The sequence below is a fragment of the Oncorhynchus tshawytscha genome, linkage group LG07 (assembly GCF_018296145.1).
Source record: "Oncorhynchus tshawytscha isolate Ot180627B linkage group LG07, Otsh_v2.0, whole genome shotgun sequence".
NCBI lineage: Eukaryota > Metazoa > Chordata > Actinopteri > Salmoniformes > Salmonidae > Oncorhynchus > Oncorhynchus tshawytscha.
The window spans coordinates 52,198,963-52,216,588 of NC_056435.1; the positions used below are offsets into that span (position 1 = coordinate 52,198,963).

At 41.8% G+C, this 17,626-nt stretch overlaps 1 protein-coding gene across 3 annotated transcripts; it reads left to right on the forward strand.

Annotated features, from left to right (window-relative positions):
- The first annotated feature begins 569 nt into the window (after positions 1–569).
- Positions 570–17,012, forward strand: LOC112254797 (peptidyl-prolyl cis-trans isomerase-like 1). Of its 3 annotated transcripts, none has more exons than XM_024427666.2 (4): positions 570–833; positions 16,107–16,261; positions 16,401–16,469; positions 16,576–17,012. In XM_024427666.2, exons 2-4 carry the CDS (start codon positions 16,108–16,110, stop codon positions 16,794–16,796), a joined length of 444 nt encoding a protein of 147 aa, XP_024283434.1. In that variant the 5' UTR covers positions 570–833; position 16,107; the 3' UTR covers positions 16,797–17,012. The 3 variants fall into 3 exon arrangements, with proteins under 3 accessions (XP_024283434.1, XP_024283435.1, XP_024283433.1); XM_024427667.2 differs by lacking the exon at positions 570–833 and adding an exon at positions 15,298–15,918; XM_024427665.2 differs by lacking the exon at positions 570–833 and adding an exon at positions 15,302–15,908.
- The last annotated feature ends 614 nt before the right edge of the window (positions 17,013–17,626 follow it).

Genomic DNA, 17,626 nt, shown 5'->3' on the forward strand with positions numbered 1-17,626 from the left:
TGCAGGCTTTTGTTTCAGCCCAGTACTAGTTCAGCACACCTGAGTTTAAGAAATCAACTAATCATCAAGCCCTTGATCAGTTGAGTGAGGTACTGTATGTTAGTACAGCCTTAGAGAATATGTACAGTTACTGCTTTTGAGAATATATATAGATTAGAGAGATGCATGTATAGTAGACTGACCAAGAATGTACTTTTACCTCAAGCTTTTACTAATACTTATACCTTTTACTGTGTTACACTCCATTGGGAGTTACATTATTATGTTATTTTGTATATCAATGCACTTTGTTCATTCATTTTACTCTTTAACACAAGCTCAGGTCAGGGGGTAAAGGTGTGTTTCAGACGAGGAAGAGAAGCCCTGCCAGGGTAGGGCGTGGTTCTCGACTGCAAAGCTGATGTCATACATGCACGAACACACATACCCTAGTGAACTCTCGGTAGGCTGGACAGACGAATCACAGCAAAGGAGATGCACGCACCTGCTAGGTGCTTGGTGCAAGGTGATTGGTTACACCACAGAGAGACATTGGGGTAGGGCTGGTAGGTGTACATGTAAACCAAAACCTTTACAAACTCAGACTCTTCACATTAAGAGCTTGTTCAGGTAACATCACCACCACTCCGGAGTCCCTCAACAATGGACATCACCTCTACCTCTGGTGTCTGCCTTTCTGCCTTCCTTTGACATCTACTGATTAACTGATCTCCTGAATCTCGGAGGCCTCTCTGCCTTTTGAATCTGACCCAGGCATGCAAGAAATCATTCGTCCTTCAGCAAGAGGAGGAAAGAGGGAAGAGGAAGAAAAGCCTCTCTAGCAACAAGACCCGGTAACACAATAGTATCTCTTGTTATGGCTTCTGGCTCTCTGGCTGCTACAAGGAAGGATAGGGTAACTTGTAATTATAAAACCAACGTTTTTAAACAGTACTATCTTTGTACTGAGTTTTCTTAATTACTATAACCCGTTTTTTACACAAGGGACTTTTTGAAATACTTTATAAAATCACTATCACAGAATATTATTTTAATGGCAGTATGCTGATATTTTCCTGTTTTACTTCAGTATTTATCTGTAATGTGATTTTTCAAATGGAAAATAAGTCCAGATTTGAAGGGTGTTTGACTGAGATGGCATAAGATAAGAGACACCTGTCATCACTGAGGAAAGCCTCTCTCCCGAGCTTGTGCTCTAAACAGAGGAGAATGGTGGTACAAAACAGGAAAAAATCTATCCTTTGACTAGACAAACCAGTTAGGGCACATAGGTCTAAACAGAAAGAGTCTTGTCATAAGTTTCTAAATTCTACTATGTGCAGGATAAGCAAAGTATGCTGGTCTCATGGATGAATTGACTTTATGTTGTTGTTGATATGCTGTAAGGAGACAGTTTCTCTATTCAATTATTTTATATTCTACACAGACAATTGTTAGGCTCCAGATTTAAAGGGGGGAAAAGGTGGAGAGTGAAAGGGCCTCTTCTTTTCAGTATAATAGATGTAACTGGCATGATTGTCTTCTCTAATAATAACTTCAAAAGGGTCTAGTCAGGCTTGTTCTTACTTGTTTTTAATTGGTATGATTAGAGATGAGACTAAATGAGAGTTTTCCCCCTCCTCATGCAAGTTCTGTAAGTCAATAGACGTACATTAAGTTGCGTAGTTATTGGCCTAAACTAAAGTAAGAATTCACTGCTCAATCTGAATCTCTGGTTTGATAATTGTTGGTTTATAAAGAACAGTTGCAGTCTTGCCTTGTTTGTGCTATTCCATTACTTGCATAGGCCAGCAGTTACTTACTTAAATATAAGCAACAATGGATATCATGGTTGGGAATGTGGAAGATACAATAGGAAAATGCATTAAAACTGTAGCTGATGCTACTGTATACACAACTAACACCAGTCATCTACAGGTGGTGATAATGTCATTTTCCCAAGAGGTCATTGTTGCTAGGCTTTAGGAATGTCTTCCTGCGAGAATAATATACATTTTGTGATGTGGCAATGTGCCTAGCCTCAAATATATGTGTTGAAAGTGTATACAAGTGTAATGGCCTTCACAGGTGAGAGGTCAGGTAGTGGATTGCATGGATTGGTTTTGTGTGGTTAAGACCATGCAGCCATTTTGTCTGAATGACTAAGCAACCGGTTGAGTCCTTTGTTTAATTTCTGTTTGTTCACGCATGCAAAGCGCTCAGGTTAGGCAGTGACCATGCAGATGCTGAATTACCCGTTTGCCTTTAAAGCAAAGTAGATTTTTGCATCTATGCATACAACTGGATATGATGTAAAGTCATTACTATACTTGTGTCACTTGAAATGTATCAATATACTAGAATTACAATTTAGAGTTTAATTAGATTATTCAAGAAAACAGGGCTTTATTGTTAAAAGGTCATGTAAAACCTATTGTAAACGTTTACTCCGGAATATTGAAAACATCATGTTTCATAAAAGGAGAATAAAATGTCACATCTTCCTTAGCCCCAAAAATGGATTAGGGACTAGACTAGGGATGATTATTATCTGATAGATGCCAAATATATAGATTTCTTGTATATCAATTGCTTCCTTATATAACTGTTCTTTCAGCCCCCTAAAAGATCATTTCTCTCTTTTGTCTCCCTCTCTCCTTTTCTCCCTTGGAGGGCCTCTAGTGCTGTTCTGTCTACTGAAATGCTGCCTGGCTGAAGACTAGGAGGGAGCAGGGCATGTCTGTGGGTTTTGCCTTTCATGGGGTCTTGAATGACCAGAGAGAGACTGGATGTGGCTCTCTCTCGGGCTCCAGGGGGAAATTTGAGATATTTCCCCTCTCTTTTCTCCCTCTACAACTCCTCACTTTTTTCTTTTTACATTCTTCCTTTACTGCTCTATTCACAATGGTAAGATTACAGGTGTTGCTGTTTGATTTCCTTCTCAGTCCCCTCCCTTTTTACCCTCCTACATACTCCCCCTCCCTCTTTTGTCCCACATTTTTACCTTCGCCCACCGCCATACAACTTTCCCGCTCTCGAAACCCACTAATCCCATGACATTTGCATCAAGTAATGTTTGATTTGCTTGTTTCAGAGAAAACCCTTTTCTTTAAGTTTGTTCTGACAACAATGGAGGCTATATATTTTGAACATGAAGAAAGAATTCAAACAGGATTTTACTTGTAGACTACAATGAATGAAATCAAATCTCTACTACTGAAAGTAATGTGGATACTTTACATAAAAGGGCTAATGTAATCAGACAATATGTATTTGGTGAAATAACACAAGACCAATTTTGAAATGCTACAATGGTGCAGGAACAGTGTGAATTGTGCACAGTGCATACAGTTTGTACGTAGGATGTTATGTAACGTATAATGTTTGCCGAGAAGTGTCATTGAGGGCATTCAATGTTGGTGGCAGTTTGCCAATGTGGCAATGATAAGGTGATCTTGAGGCATATTAGTCGAGACATGGGAGTAATCATCTTCTGAAATTCCTGCCATTGTGGTACTCTAGAATACTACATTACCTGCGTAATACAGTAGCGTTTTGTTACAGCTGCGGCCTGACTTTGCGAGGGCCCAGTGGCCTACCATACTTTGTTTTAGCTAACAGCGCAGGTGCATAACTTCAAGGAATCTTTGTAAAACCACAGCCTCTTAAATGATAGTTTATGTTCTTGGATCATAAAAAAGCCCAGTTGTGATGTGTTTGGATAATTATTAACAATGACTTAGCCTACTGATGTGGTTGCAAAATTATAGAATAAAAACATCAAAGAAATCCGACAGGGTTTGATAAACACAGCAGTGCTTTTCTGGATCCACCTGTATGGTAGCTTCCTCTATTTACACTGTCTACATCTGTGCTGCTCTTGTAAATGAAATATTGATATTTGGATGGCCATCTCCATCTTACGAGGTAGTTTTGGATGTTATAACTCCCTCTAATACTGCCTGGTAATGATGATGATGACCCTCTGCAGGCATCATAGACAAAAACACATAACACAGAAACACAATCCCACGTAGCACTGTATTTTCTTAGCCCTTGATCCTGGGTAGTAATATCTTATGAGTTGCTGATACGTTTGAATAGTATTCTAAGGGTTGTGTAGAAGTAGATATGCTCTGAGGTTGGATATAGTTAGTTATGTGCTTTTGGTGACCTTCCCTTTCTTTGGCTTCCAAAGCACGTCTTACCTGACAGTGCTGGGCTGTACACAGGTGTTCTAACACTGTCTGGTAATGATGTCCCCTGAAAGCCCCTCAAACAACCACACCATCTCAACAACCAATATAGGTGTAATGGCACTGTCGCATACCTGAAGCAGGACGTGTTCACAGTTAAATCGTTTTTTACTGTTTGGAAATTGTTTTCAGTCAACTCTATGTTTTAGAGAGAGACCCTCTATGTCTGTTGGCATTGCCATTGCTCAGGTGTAGACTCTAAGTCACGTGAACTCCAGTTCAAAGTTCAGAACATGGAAAGATGGAGACTGTAGTAGGGTAGTCTTTTTTAAAGGACTACATATGTGAATAAGACAATGATGGAACAACTGGCTGAAGGAAGCATCCAGAACAGGTGACACCAGACTTTAAAGGCTGACAGAGATAGTCCCATAAGAAAAGAGGATGAGGTAAAAGTCCTAAACGTCGTCTGTGGTGAGCACCTTCCGCCTAACCCCCCATTTGTGAAAAGTAGTTCCTCCCTGCCTCCTGCCCTTTGTGTAGATTTTCCACCCCACCCAGTAGTTAAAGAATACCAGTGAAATGACTGTTGCAGTAAGAGCCACTTCCTCTTCCCCTCCCCCAGTCAGAGCTGAATCTGGGCCTTTGTTGGCTCGTGATTGGTCCAGCGGCCCTACTGTACCTGCGTGGCATATTGTGCAGCTGACACCTGAGATCTGTGTGAGAAAAATAAACACAACTACCTCTATGGCTCTCCTGCTCTCACTTTCTCTTTATTTCTCTCTCTCTCCTCTTCTCCAGTGAAATCTGGTGGCATTAGCTGAATCTGATTATTGCATTTAAACTAAAATGAGAGGTTGATTCACTATTGTTGAAGTTGTTGTTTTTTTCATTACTCTCAACCAGTTATAACTCTCAACCTATTGCCCTATTCAACACCATTATGATTGTTAAGGTAAAACAAAGGTATACAAAGAAACAGAGTTCTCAAACTGTGTGTTCTGTAACAAGAGGTTGGCTGTACAAATGAGTGGAAAGTGGACACAAAAGCATTAAGTGATGGAGGTGTTTGTCAAGGGTTGTTCTTCTGAGTTCTGGTTTACCAACACTCAATAATTTAATCACAGCTTTGTGTACTCATTCTGAACTCTGAAATTGTAATGTCATCATTTTTTTGCATGTCCCATTAAAGATCAAATAATTTAAAGATTGTGTAATATTGCCTTATGACAAAGAATCTGCTCCAGTTATAAATGTCTTACTATAATTGTATATTATTACCTCCAATACATTTTTAAAAACTTTTCACCACTGGTGTGTTGCTATGAACTATTCCAATTCTCCAACTTATTTCTGTCTTCTTTCTTCACAGCTTGTCTGTCAACAAGCTGCTGTAGCTACAAAGACCCTGGCTACTTTTCTCTGATGCTCCTACCTAGACCTTATAATTGTTGTCTTACCAGACAAGTTTAGATCTAGTTACTCTGTCTAATACTGTCTGGTAATGCCGTCCATTACAAGGTATCTCATCGCTCTTCTTCTGTCAGTTTCTTGGACAATCTGTACAAATCAACTGGTATCCGGTCATGTGATGTCTTTTTCCCTCAATGGCTTTTTCCATAACTGGCATGTAAGGTTTAATTGCAGGTCAAATAAAAATAGTGTTGAATTATGTTATTGTATGCAATATCTCTAGTCAAAAACATCCTATAGGATCCCCCCAAAAAATATCCAATTAGAATCCCAAAGAAAATTCAATAAGATTTTGGAAGCTATCCTATAGGATAGGATTTTATCCCATGGGATAGTACCGTGTACCTAGGACAGAATCCTTCAGGAGTCCAATAGGACTGGTTCCAAAATCTGATAGGATTTTCTTTTGGCTTCTATTATTGAGTAGGGTAACTTGTTATTTTATATTTGGTTTTTTTCCAGGACAGATGTAAGATTGATTTGGAGACAGATATAGAGAAGGGTGAAGTGGTTAAGGGCACAGACAGTCGGCCGAGCCAGGGCTCGAATCCCCGTCTAGGAGGAGGCATGTGTGGTCCGGATTTGGGAGCTTAGACCGCTACACCAGACTCCAGCACACCGATAAGATTTTTATATTAGATTATTGTATATAAAATCCTATTCAATAGAGCCCAAAAGGACTGGTTCCAAAATCTGACAGGATTTTCATATTGGCCTCTAATTAGATCCTTGTATTGGAATCCTATCGGATGAAACACTATACGCTATAGTTAACTTGGCTGCTTAACACATGGAGCACCTGTGAACAGTGGACACGTCAACTATAATAGCATCATAAGCAACCAATATTGAACTGCCTCCTTTTCCACTTGAGATGCCGACCCTATAGTGGGGAACCGCCGGCAATGTCGAGATAGGGAAAATGGGGAGGGAGCACCTTCTAAGGATGGAGGGAGGGTAGGGGTGACAGCTCTGGGGGGGAAGGAGGCAGGGGAGGAGTTACAATCCTGGTAGGGAGGGAGGGAGGGAGGGAGGGAGGGAGGGAGGGAGGGAGGGAGGGAGGGAGGGAGGGAGGGAGGGAGGGAGGGAGGGAGGGAGGGAGGGAGGGAGGGAGGGAGGGAGGGAGGGAGGGAGGGAGGGGGGTAGGTACAATCCTGAATGGAAGGAGTTGGGCGGGTGTCATTATCTTTAGGTTTTTATTTTCCTCTCCCTATCCCAACAGAAAGAGGGTAAACGGAACATTCTCTATTTGAAAGCATAGCTGACTATTATACTGTATATTAAATTAAGAATGTTCATATCTTTGTGTTACTGTACCTAAAAATGTATTTTCATTCTACTTTTTTTTGCATATATGCAATGTAAATATGCTGTACATTCTAAGGGGAAAATTATCATTGTAAAATTGTATTTAGTATTGTATATAATATTGTAATGTCTTCTAATTCAAAAGAAAATAAGTTGCATGAATAAGAATCAAATCAAATAACTCAAGTGTTTTGTTGAAAAATGTGTACTGTACTGGTGGTCAAACTCCAAATGAATGTGTAGCCTTGAATCACTCCCTTATTGTGGTGGTGAATAAAACCTGTTGTTTCCAATTAAATCAAATATTGTAATTCATGTTGTTGTATTGTACTGGAACAAATGACAACAAACTTTAATATAATGGGTTCAATTAAGAAAAGTTCTGATTTAAGACGTATCAAAATCCTATAGGATCCAATAGGATTCCAGTAGGATTCTGATAGAGCTGACACAACATCCTATAGGATCCAATAGGATTCCAGTAGGATTCTGATAGAGCTGACACAACATCCTATAGGATCCAATAGGATTCCAGTAGGATCCTGATAGAGCTGACACAACATCCTATAGGATCCAATAGGATTCCAGTAGGATTCTGATAGAGCTGACACAACATCCTATAGTGTTGTGAAAATCTTATAGGATTTTATTGGAAAAATCACTAATTTTGTAAGATTTTTTGACTAGGAATGCCTTGAATAGTTATTTGTCTTACATTGTTTTGTTGATTATGTTAAAGGTCTTCAAGCAGTATTTGTGTGTGTTTTTCATTATCATATGAATCATTATAAAGTTTTGCACAACTATTCAAATTCAAAAACACTATATTAACATGCAAACATATTTCTTACAGTGAAATCGATAAATTCAATCACTACTCACTTTAAAGGTCAATTGCAGCTGTTTTTAAAAATGTCTATATCAAATCATTTCTGGCTAACAATTAAGTACCTTGATGTGATTGTTTTCAATTAAAATTGTAAAAAATAAACAAACATTGCTCCTTAGCAAAGAGCAATTACTCAAGCAAGAATTTTGCTTGGACTATCTGGGAGTGGTGAGGGGAAAACTGAGAACTAGCTGTTATTGGCACAGAGATTTGGAACTCTCTTTCTTATTGGTTTATTGACTAATTTAAACCCTGGTGATGTCACCGGGAGGCCAAAACTCCCTCCCCACCAAAACAGGCAAAAATTGCAGGTGGTCTTTTCTAATAGCTCTTACACTAAAAGGGCATTATCATAATTGTCACAATTTCACAGTATTATTCCAACCTGTGGAAATATACACTTGGTGGACAGTTTATTAGGTACACTCATCTAGTACCGGGTCAGACCCACCTGGTCAGCAACAATGTTCAGATACGCTTTGGCATTCAAACGTGTCTCAATTGGTATCAAGGGACCTAACATGTGCCAGGAAAATATTCCCCACACCATTACATCACCGCCACCAGCCTGTACCGTTGACTCCAGGCAGGATGGGGCCATGGACTCATGCTGCTTATGCCAAATCCTGCCACTGCCACCAGCATGACGCAACAGAAACCAAGATTTGTCAGACCATGCAATGTTATTCCACTCGTCAATTGTCCAGTGTTGGTGATCAAATGCCCACTGGAATCGCTTGTTCTTGTTTTTAGCTGATAGGAGTGCAATAGCCCATCCATGACAAGGACCGACGAGTTGTGCGTTCTGAGATGCTGCTCTGTAGATCACTGTTGTTCTGCGCCGTTATTTGCCTGTTTGTGGCCTTGCATGATTCTTGCCATTTTCTTCTCGACCTCTCTCATCAATGAGCTGTTTTCGCTGACAGGACTGGCGCTGACTGGATGTTTTTTGTTTGTCGCATCATTCTCGGTAAACCCTAGACACTGTCGTGAGTGAAAAGCCGAGGAGGCCGGCCATGCCTGGCATGCCATTTTGCCCATTCTAATGTTCAATCGAACAGTAACTGAATGCCTTGATGCCTGTATGCCTGCTTTATATAGCAAGCCACGGCCACGTGACTCACTCTCTGTAGGACCTAAATATGTTTGTGAATGGGGTGGAGTACCAAATAAATTGGCCAATGAGTGTATATGAAAAACAGGAAATCAGTTTGTGTATCTAGTTGAATTCTACTTTTTGTGCAGTAGGTGGCGGTAAAGTTCCATTCTGAACTCAGGCCCCCCAAAAAAGGTCCAGGAAGATAGAAATCAAATAATATCAAATCACATTTTATTGGTCACATACACATGGTTAGCAGATGTTATTGTGAGTGTAGCGAAATGCTTGTGCTTCTAGTTATGACAGTGCAGTAATATCTAACAGTAATATAACAATTCCACAACAACTATCTAATCCACACAAATCTAAATAAAGTGATGGAATAATAATACATACATATAAATATATGGATGAGCGATGACCGAGCGGCATAGGCAAGATGCAATAGATGGTATAAAAAACAGTATATACAGTGAGGGAAAAAAGTATTTGATCCCCTGCTGATTTTGTACGTTTGCCCACTGACAAAGAAATTATCAGTCTATAATTTGAATGGTAGGTTTTTTTGAACAGTGAGAGACAGAATAACAACAAAAATCCAGAAAAAAAACACTTGTTAAAAATTTTATAAATTGATTTGCATTTTAATGAGTGAAATAAGTATTTGACCCCTCTGCAAAACATGACTTAGTACTTGGTGGCAAAACCCTTGTTGGCAATCACAGAGGTCAGACGTTTCTTGTAGTTGGCCACGAGGTTTGCACACATCTCAGGAGGCATTTTGTCCCACTCCTCTTTGCAGATCTTCTCCAAGTCATTAAGGTTTCGAGGCTGACGTTTGGCAACTCGAACCTTCATCTCCCTCCACAGATTTTCTATGGGATTAAGGTCTGGAGACTGGCTAGGCCTCTCCAGGACCTTAATGTGCTTCTTCTTGAGCCACTCCTTTGTTGCCTTGGCAATGTGTTTTGGGTCATTGTCATGCTGGAATACCCATCCACGACCCATTTTCAATGCCCTGGCTGAGGGAAGGAGGTTCTCACCCAAGATTTGATGGTACATGGCCCCGTCCATTGTCCCTTTGATGCGGTGAAGTTGTCCTCTCCCCTTAGCAGAAAAACACCCCCAAAGCATAATGTTTCCACCTCCATGTTTGACGGTGGGGATGTTGGGGTGTTCTTGGGGTGTTCTTTGGGGTCATAGGCAGCATTCCTCCTCCTCTAAACACGGCGAGTTGAGTTGATGCCAAAGAGCTCCATTTTGGTCTCATCTGACCACAACACTTTCACCCAGTTGTCCTCTGAATCATTCAGATTTTCATTGGCAAACTTCAGACGGGTATGTACAGTGGGGGGAACAAGTATTTGATACACTGCCGATTTTGCAGGTTTCCCTACTTACAAAGCATGTAGAGGTCTGCAATTTGTATCATAGGTACACTTCAACTGTGAGAGACGGAGTCTAAAACAAAAATCCAGAAAATAACATTGTATGATTTTTAAGTAATTAATTTGCATTTTATTGCATGACATAAGTATTTGATCACCTACCAACCAGTAAGAATTCCGGCTCTCACAGACCTGTTAGTTCTTCTTTAAGAAGCCCTCCTGTTCTTCACTCATTACCTGTATTAACTGCAGATCTTGTGAGATCTTGCATGGAGCCCCAGGCCGAGGGAGATTGACAGTTCTTTTGTGTTTCTACCATTTGCGAATAATCGCACCAACTGTTGTCACTGTCTCAGCAAGCTGCTTGGAGATGGTCTTGTAGCCCATTCCAGCCTTGTGTAGGTCTACAATCTTATCCCTGACATCCTTGGAGAGCTCTTTGGTCTTGGCCATGGTCGAGAGTTTGGAATCTGATTGATTGATTGCTTCTGTGGACAGGTGTCTTTTATATAGGTAACAAACTGAGATTAGGAGCACTCCCTTTAAGAGTGTGCTCCTAATCTCAGGTCGTTACCTGTATAAAAGACACCTGGGAGCCAGAAATCTTTCTGATTGAGAAGGGGTCAAATACTTATTTCCCTCATTAAAATACAAATCAATTTATAACATTTTTGACATGCCTTTTTCTGGATTTTGTTGTTCTTATTCTGTCTCTCACTATTCAAATAAACCTACCATTAAAATTATAGACGGATCATTTCTTTGTCAGTGGGCAAACGTACAAAATCAGCAAATACTTTTTTCCCTCACTGTACATATGAGATGAGTAATGCAAGATATGTAAACATTATTAAAGTGACTAGTGATACATTTATTAAAGTGGGTAGTGATTTCAAGTCTGTATATAGGCAGCAGCCTATATTGAGATAGAAGCTGTTTTTCACTCTCTGGGTCTCAGCTTTGATGCACCTGTTCTGACCTCGCGTTCTGGATGGTAGCGGGGTGAACAGGAAGTGGCTCGGGTGGTTGTTGTCCTTGATTTTTTTTGGCCTTCCTGTGACATCGGGTGCTGTAGGTGTCCTGGAGGGCAGGTAGTTTGCCCCCGGGTGATGCGTTGTGCAGACCGCACCACCCTCTGGCAGTAATGGGCGGTGCGTTTTCCGTACCAGGCTGTGATAAAGCCTGTAAAAGTTTGTCAGGGTTTTATGTGACAAGCCAAATTTCTTCAGCCTCCTGATGTTGATGTTGATATTCACCACACTGTCTGTGTGTGCGGACCATTTCAAATCAAATCAAAATCAAATCAAATGTATTTATATAGCCCTTCGTACATCAGCTGATATCTCAAAGTGCTGTACAGAAACCCAGCCTTAAACCCCAAACAGCAAGCAATGCAGGTGCAGAAGCACGGTGGCTAGGAAAAACTCCCTAGAAAGGCCAAAACCTAGGAAGAAACCTAGAGAGGAACTATGTGGGGTGGCCAGTCCTCTTCTGGCTGTGCCGGGTGGAGATTATAATTATAACATTTCAGTTTGTCCGTAATGTGTACACCCAGGAACTTAAAACTTTCCACCTTCTCCACTGCTGTCCACCGATGTGGATAGGGGGGTGCTCCCTCTGCTGTTTCCTGAAGTTCACGATCATCTCCTTTTTTTTGACGTTGAGTGATAGGTTGTTTTCCTGACACCACACTCCGGGTGCCCTCACCTCCTCCCTGTAGGCTGTCTCATCGTTGTTGGTAATCAAGCCCACTACTGTTGTGTCGTCTGCTAACTTGATGTTTGAATTGGAGACGTACATGGCCACGCAGTCATGGGTGAACAGGGAGAACAGGAGAATGCTGAGCACGCACCCTTGTGGGGCCCCAGTGTTGAGGATCAGTGAGGTGAAGATCTTGTTTCCTACCTTCACCACCTGGTTTGGCAGCCCGTCAGGAAGTCCAGGATCCAATTGCACAGGGCGGGGTCGAGACCCAGGCGCCCAAGCTTAATGATGAGCTTGGAGGATACTATGGTGTTAAATGCTGAGCTGTAGTCAATGAACAGCATTTTTACATAGGTATTCCTCTTGTCCAGATGGGATAGGAAAGTGTGCAGTGTGATGGCGATTGCATCGTCTGTGGACCTATTGGGGTGGTATATGCAAATTGAAGTTGGTCTAGGGTGGCAGGTAAGGTGGAGGGGATATCATAGTGATTGCGGCGGAGCGGTTCCTGGGGCCGAAAGATTACATGCAATATTACATGCAATATTAGCACAAATCCCTCCCACTTAGATCCTAGAGCCTGAGAAGGGAGATATGGAGAACTGCTTTGCTTAATCTTGGCCAGGTCTCAGTTGTATGCCAACCAAGGTCAGCAACCCCTGTGGCGGCCAGCAACCCCTGTGGCGGGCCAGGCACAGTGCATGCCAACCAAGGTCGCCAGGTGCACGGTGTTTCCTCCGACACATTGGTGCGGCTGGCTTCCGGGTTGGATGCGCGCTGTGTTAAGAAGCAGTGCGGCTTGGTTGGATTGTGTTTCGGAGGATGCATGACTTTTGACCTTCATCTCTCCCAAGCCCGTACGGGAGTTGTAGCTATGAGACAGGTGTTTCGTATTGCGTCAGATAACAATATTGACGAATACGCTGATTCGGTGTGCGAGTTCATTAGAACGTGCGTTGAAGATGTCGTTCCCATAGCAACGATTAAAACATTCCCTAACCAGAAACTGTGGATTGATGGCAGCATTCGTGTGAAACTGAAAGCGCGAACCACTGCTTTTAATCAGGGCAAGGTGACTGGTAACATGACCGAACACAAACAGTGCAGCTATTCCCTCCGCAAGGCTATCAAACAAGCTAAGCGTCAGTACAGAGACAAAGTAGAATCTCAATTCAACGGCTCAGACACAAGAGGCATGTGGCAGGGTCTACAGTCAATCACGGACTACAAGAATAACTCCAGCCCAGTCACGGACCAGGATGTCTTGCTCCCAGGCAGACTAAATAACTTTTTTGCCCGCTTTGAGGACAATACAGTGCCACTGACACGGCCTGCAACGAAAACATGCGGACTCTCCTTCACTGCAGCCGAGGTGAGTAAGACATTTAAACGTGTTAACCCTCGCAAGGCTGCAGGCCCAGACGGCATCCCCAGCCGCGCCATCAGAGCATGCGCAGACCAGCTGGCCGGTGTGTTTACGGACATATTCAATCAATCCCTATACCAGTCTGCTGTTCCCACATGCTTCAAGAGGGCCACCATTGTTCCTGTTCCCAAGAAAGCTAAGGCAACTGAGCTAAACGACTACCGCCCCGTAGCACTCACTTCCGTCATCATGAAGTGCTTTGAGAGACTAGTCAAGGACCATATCACCTCCACCCTACCTGACACCCTAGACCCACTCCAATTTGCTTACCGCCCAAATAGGTCCACAGACGATGCAATCTCAACCACACTGCACACTGCCCTAACCCATCTGGACAAGAGGAATACCTATGTGAGAATGCTGTTCATCGACTACAGCTCGGCATTCAACACCATAGTACCCTCCAAGCTCGTCATCAAGCTCGAGACCCTGGGTCTCGACCCCGCCCTGTGCAACTGGGTACTGGATTTCCTGACGGGCCGCCCCCAGGTGGTGAGGGTAGGCAACAACATCTCCACCCCGCTGATCCTCAACACTGGGGCCCCACAAGGGTGCGTTCTGAGCCCTCTCCTGTACTCCCTGTTCACCCACGACTGCCTCCAACTCAATCATCAAGTTTGCGGACGACACAACAGTGGTAGGCTTGATTACCAACAACGACGAGACGGCCTACAGGGAGGAGGTGAGGGCCCTCGGAGTGTGGTGTCAGGAAAATAACCTCACACTCAACGTCAACAAAACTAAGGAGATGATTGTGGACTTCAGGAAACAGCAGAGGGAACACCCCCCTATCCACATCGATGGAACAGTAGTGGAGAGGGTAGCAAGTTTTAAGTTCCTCGGCATACACATCACAGACAAACTGAATTGGTCCACTCACACAGACAGCATCGTGAAGAAGGCGCGGCAGCGCCTCTTCAACCTCAGGAGGCTGAAGAAATTTGGCTTGTCACCAAAAGCACTCACAAACTTCTACAGATGCACAATCGAGAGCATCCTGGCGGGCTGTTTTCACCGCCTGGTACGGCAACTGCTCCGCCCACAACCGTAAGGCTCTCCAGAGGGTAGTGAGGTCTGCACAACGCATCACCGGGGGCAAACTACCTGCCCTCCAGGACACCTACACCACCCGATGTTACAGGAAGGCCATAAAGATCATCAAGGACATCAACCACCCGAGCCACTGCCTGTTCACCCCGCTATCATCCAGAAGGCGAGGTCAGTACAGGTGCATCAAAGCAGGGACCGAGAGACTGAAAAACAGCTTCTATCTCAAGGCCATCAGACTGTTAAACAGCCACCACTAACATTGAGTGGCTGCTGCCAACACACTGACACTGACACTGACTCAACTCCAGCCACTTTAATAATGGGAATTGATGGGAAATTATGTAAATATATCACTAGCCACTTTAAACAATGCTACCTTATATAATGTTACTTACCCTACATTATTAATCTCATATGCATACGTATATACTGTACTCTATATCATCGACTGCATCCTTATGTAATACATGTATCACTAGCCACTTTAACTATGCCACTTTGTTTACATACTCATCTCATATGTATATACTGTACTCGATACCATCTACTGTATCTTGCCTATGCTGCTCTGTACCATCACTCATTCATATATCCTTATGTACATATTCTTTATCCCCTTACACTGTGTATAAGACAGTAGTTTTGGAATTGTTAGTTAAATTACTTGTTGGTTATTACTGCATTGTCGGAACTAGAAGCACAAGCATTTTGCTACACTCGCATTAACATCTGCTAACCATGTGTATGTGACAAATAAAATTTGATTTGATTTGATTTAATTGGATACTATGAAAAAGGGGGTAAAATTCACAAACAAACATATATTTTTTTTTAAAGAAGGAAGAAGTTTTTTGGCAATGTACTATTTTTTATAAGGGTGTATTAAGTATTAAGTTAGTTTCAATATTAGGTATTAATTAATTTATTTATATATTTTATTTTGGTTTCAAACCATCCAGTTGGTGGCGGCAATACACCTTTTTGAATGTAGTCCGCCATAAAACCCACAGAAGAAGAAGACGAATACGAAGATGAAGAAGAAGAAGAAGAAGAAGAAGAAAGCGAAAACGGAAAAAAACGAAAACGACAAAGAAGAAGAAAACATTGAAGAAGAAAACAAAGAAGAAGAAAACAAAGAAGAAGAAGAAGAAGAAAACAAAGAAGAAGAAGAAAACGAAGAAGAATAAAAACATTTTTGCACGTTTGCAATTTTCTGCACATGCAGAGGTTACTTCTGGTTTCTACCACAGTAGCCGCAATACAGTTTTCATTGATACATCCCACAATATTTGGCTATTTTGCAGATTCAGTACATTTATTTATACATTTGTTTAGTCATCATGTCGGGAATACCACCAGATACCTGGCAGCCACCCACAGTGAGCCTGGAGACAACGTAAGCACCGGTAGCTAACTAGCTAACGTTAGCTATTGTTTTGAATGAATGAGCAGCTAGCTAGGAGTTATTCAAATGCTTGCTATTCAATTATGTTTAACCAATACCAAATGCTATGTATTGCTGTCCATTGGTTAATTTAATATCCCATGGAATAGGAATGCTCTTAGCTTAATTTCGTGTCCTCGCTTGTTCCAGAATGGGTACAATTGTAGTGGAACTGTACTGGAGACATGCTCCCAAAACGTGCAAAAACTTTGCTGAGTTGGCCAGGAGAGGTTACTACAACAACACCAAGTTTCATCGAATTATCAAGGACTTCATGGTGCAGGGAGGAGACCCCACAGGAACAGGTGAGGCAGATAAACACAAATACAGATGGTTGGGAAATTCTTTAGAATGTTTTGTTAAATATTGTTCCACTACCAGGGGGGTGTTCTGCAGGACACAACGTTTTGAAATGTTCAGATATAAATGTTATGTTGCTTATAGGTCGTGGTGGTGCATCCATATTTGGCAAACAGTTTGAAGATGAACTAAACCCTGACTTGAAATTCACAGGTAACTATACAATTTATAAACAGGAGAAAACATGTCATAGTAACAAAACGTTGTATTTTTTATGTTGCTCTCTACTGCTTTCTTATGGCGCCCTCTCCCTCCCTAGGTGCAGGGATCTTAGCAATGGCCAATGCAGGACCAGACACCAACGGAAGCCAGTTCTTCCTTACCCTAGGGCCTACTCAGTGGTTGGATGGGAAGCACAGTATCTTTGGGAGGGTGTGCCAAGGTATATCAGTTGTCAACCGCGTCGGCATGGTTGAGACGAACTCACAAGACCGACCTGCCGATGACATAAAAATCCTCAGGACAACTGTACCCAACTGAGACTCATTCATACAACCAGCAACTACTTTCTTGTACAGTCATTGTGTCATGATTTATGCCTTTGATTCATTTTGTTATTCTCAAATCAATAATGTAGCCTAACCATTGTGGTCATTATCACTAAAATGATTGAGTGACATGGTAGAAATGACACACTTGAGAATATGCCTGATGTTTATCTAATGATTGCAGATAAATCTCAACCTGAAACTTGAACAGACTACCACTGGAGGGAGACAAACAACAGAACATACAAGTCATGTTGGTCTTTTTCATAAGACATGATATTTAAAATTTTAAAAAGCCTACTCTGTTATGGACACATTATGTTTTGGTTATAATGTTTGGTAATCTCCCTATAGTTTGAGGGTTAATCAAGTTCACCTACCCTTAGCAGGTGCCAGGAAGTCATAAACCCTGCCAATTTCTCACCTTAGAACGTGATTTTAAACCTAACCTTAACCATACTGCTAACCTTATACCTAACCTTAAATTAAGACCAAAAAAAATGAATGAAATGTTTCATGAATTTTTACGATATTGTGCTTTGTGTAGATGTTATTTATCTCTCTACTATTACTCCAATTGAAATGCTGTAGCCAGTTAGCTTGGCTGCTAGCGGGGTCACTCACCGTAAGTAGTGATACCTACTGAAAACAACTTTTTGTTCATGGCACAGAACTCTCATTTAACTGTTGTCTTCCATTAGAACTTTTTATTCTTCGTTTACAGTTTGGCTTGTTAAATTGTTGCTTGGTGAGTAGTTCCTCTTGTACTGTTGAGGTCTCTTTGCTTGACGTAGGCTTCCAAGCCTCCTAGCTGTGGTTGGT

Coding starts and splice junctions, on each gene's coding strand:
- LOC112254797 (XM_024427665.2), top strand. CDS start 15,853: ATGTCGGGAATACCACCAGATACCTGGCAGCCACCCACAGTGAGCCTG. Junction 15,909..16,106: donor ACAGTGAGCCTGGAGACAAC/GTAAGCACCGGT, acceptor CGCTTGTTCCAG/AATGGGTACAATTGTAGTGG. Junction 16,470..16,575: donor CCCTGACTTGAAATTCACAG/GTAACTATACAA, acceptor CTCCCTCCCTAG/GTGCAGGGATCTTAGCAATG.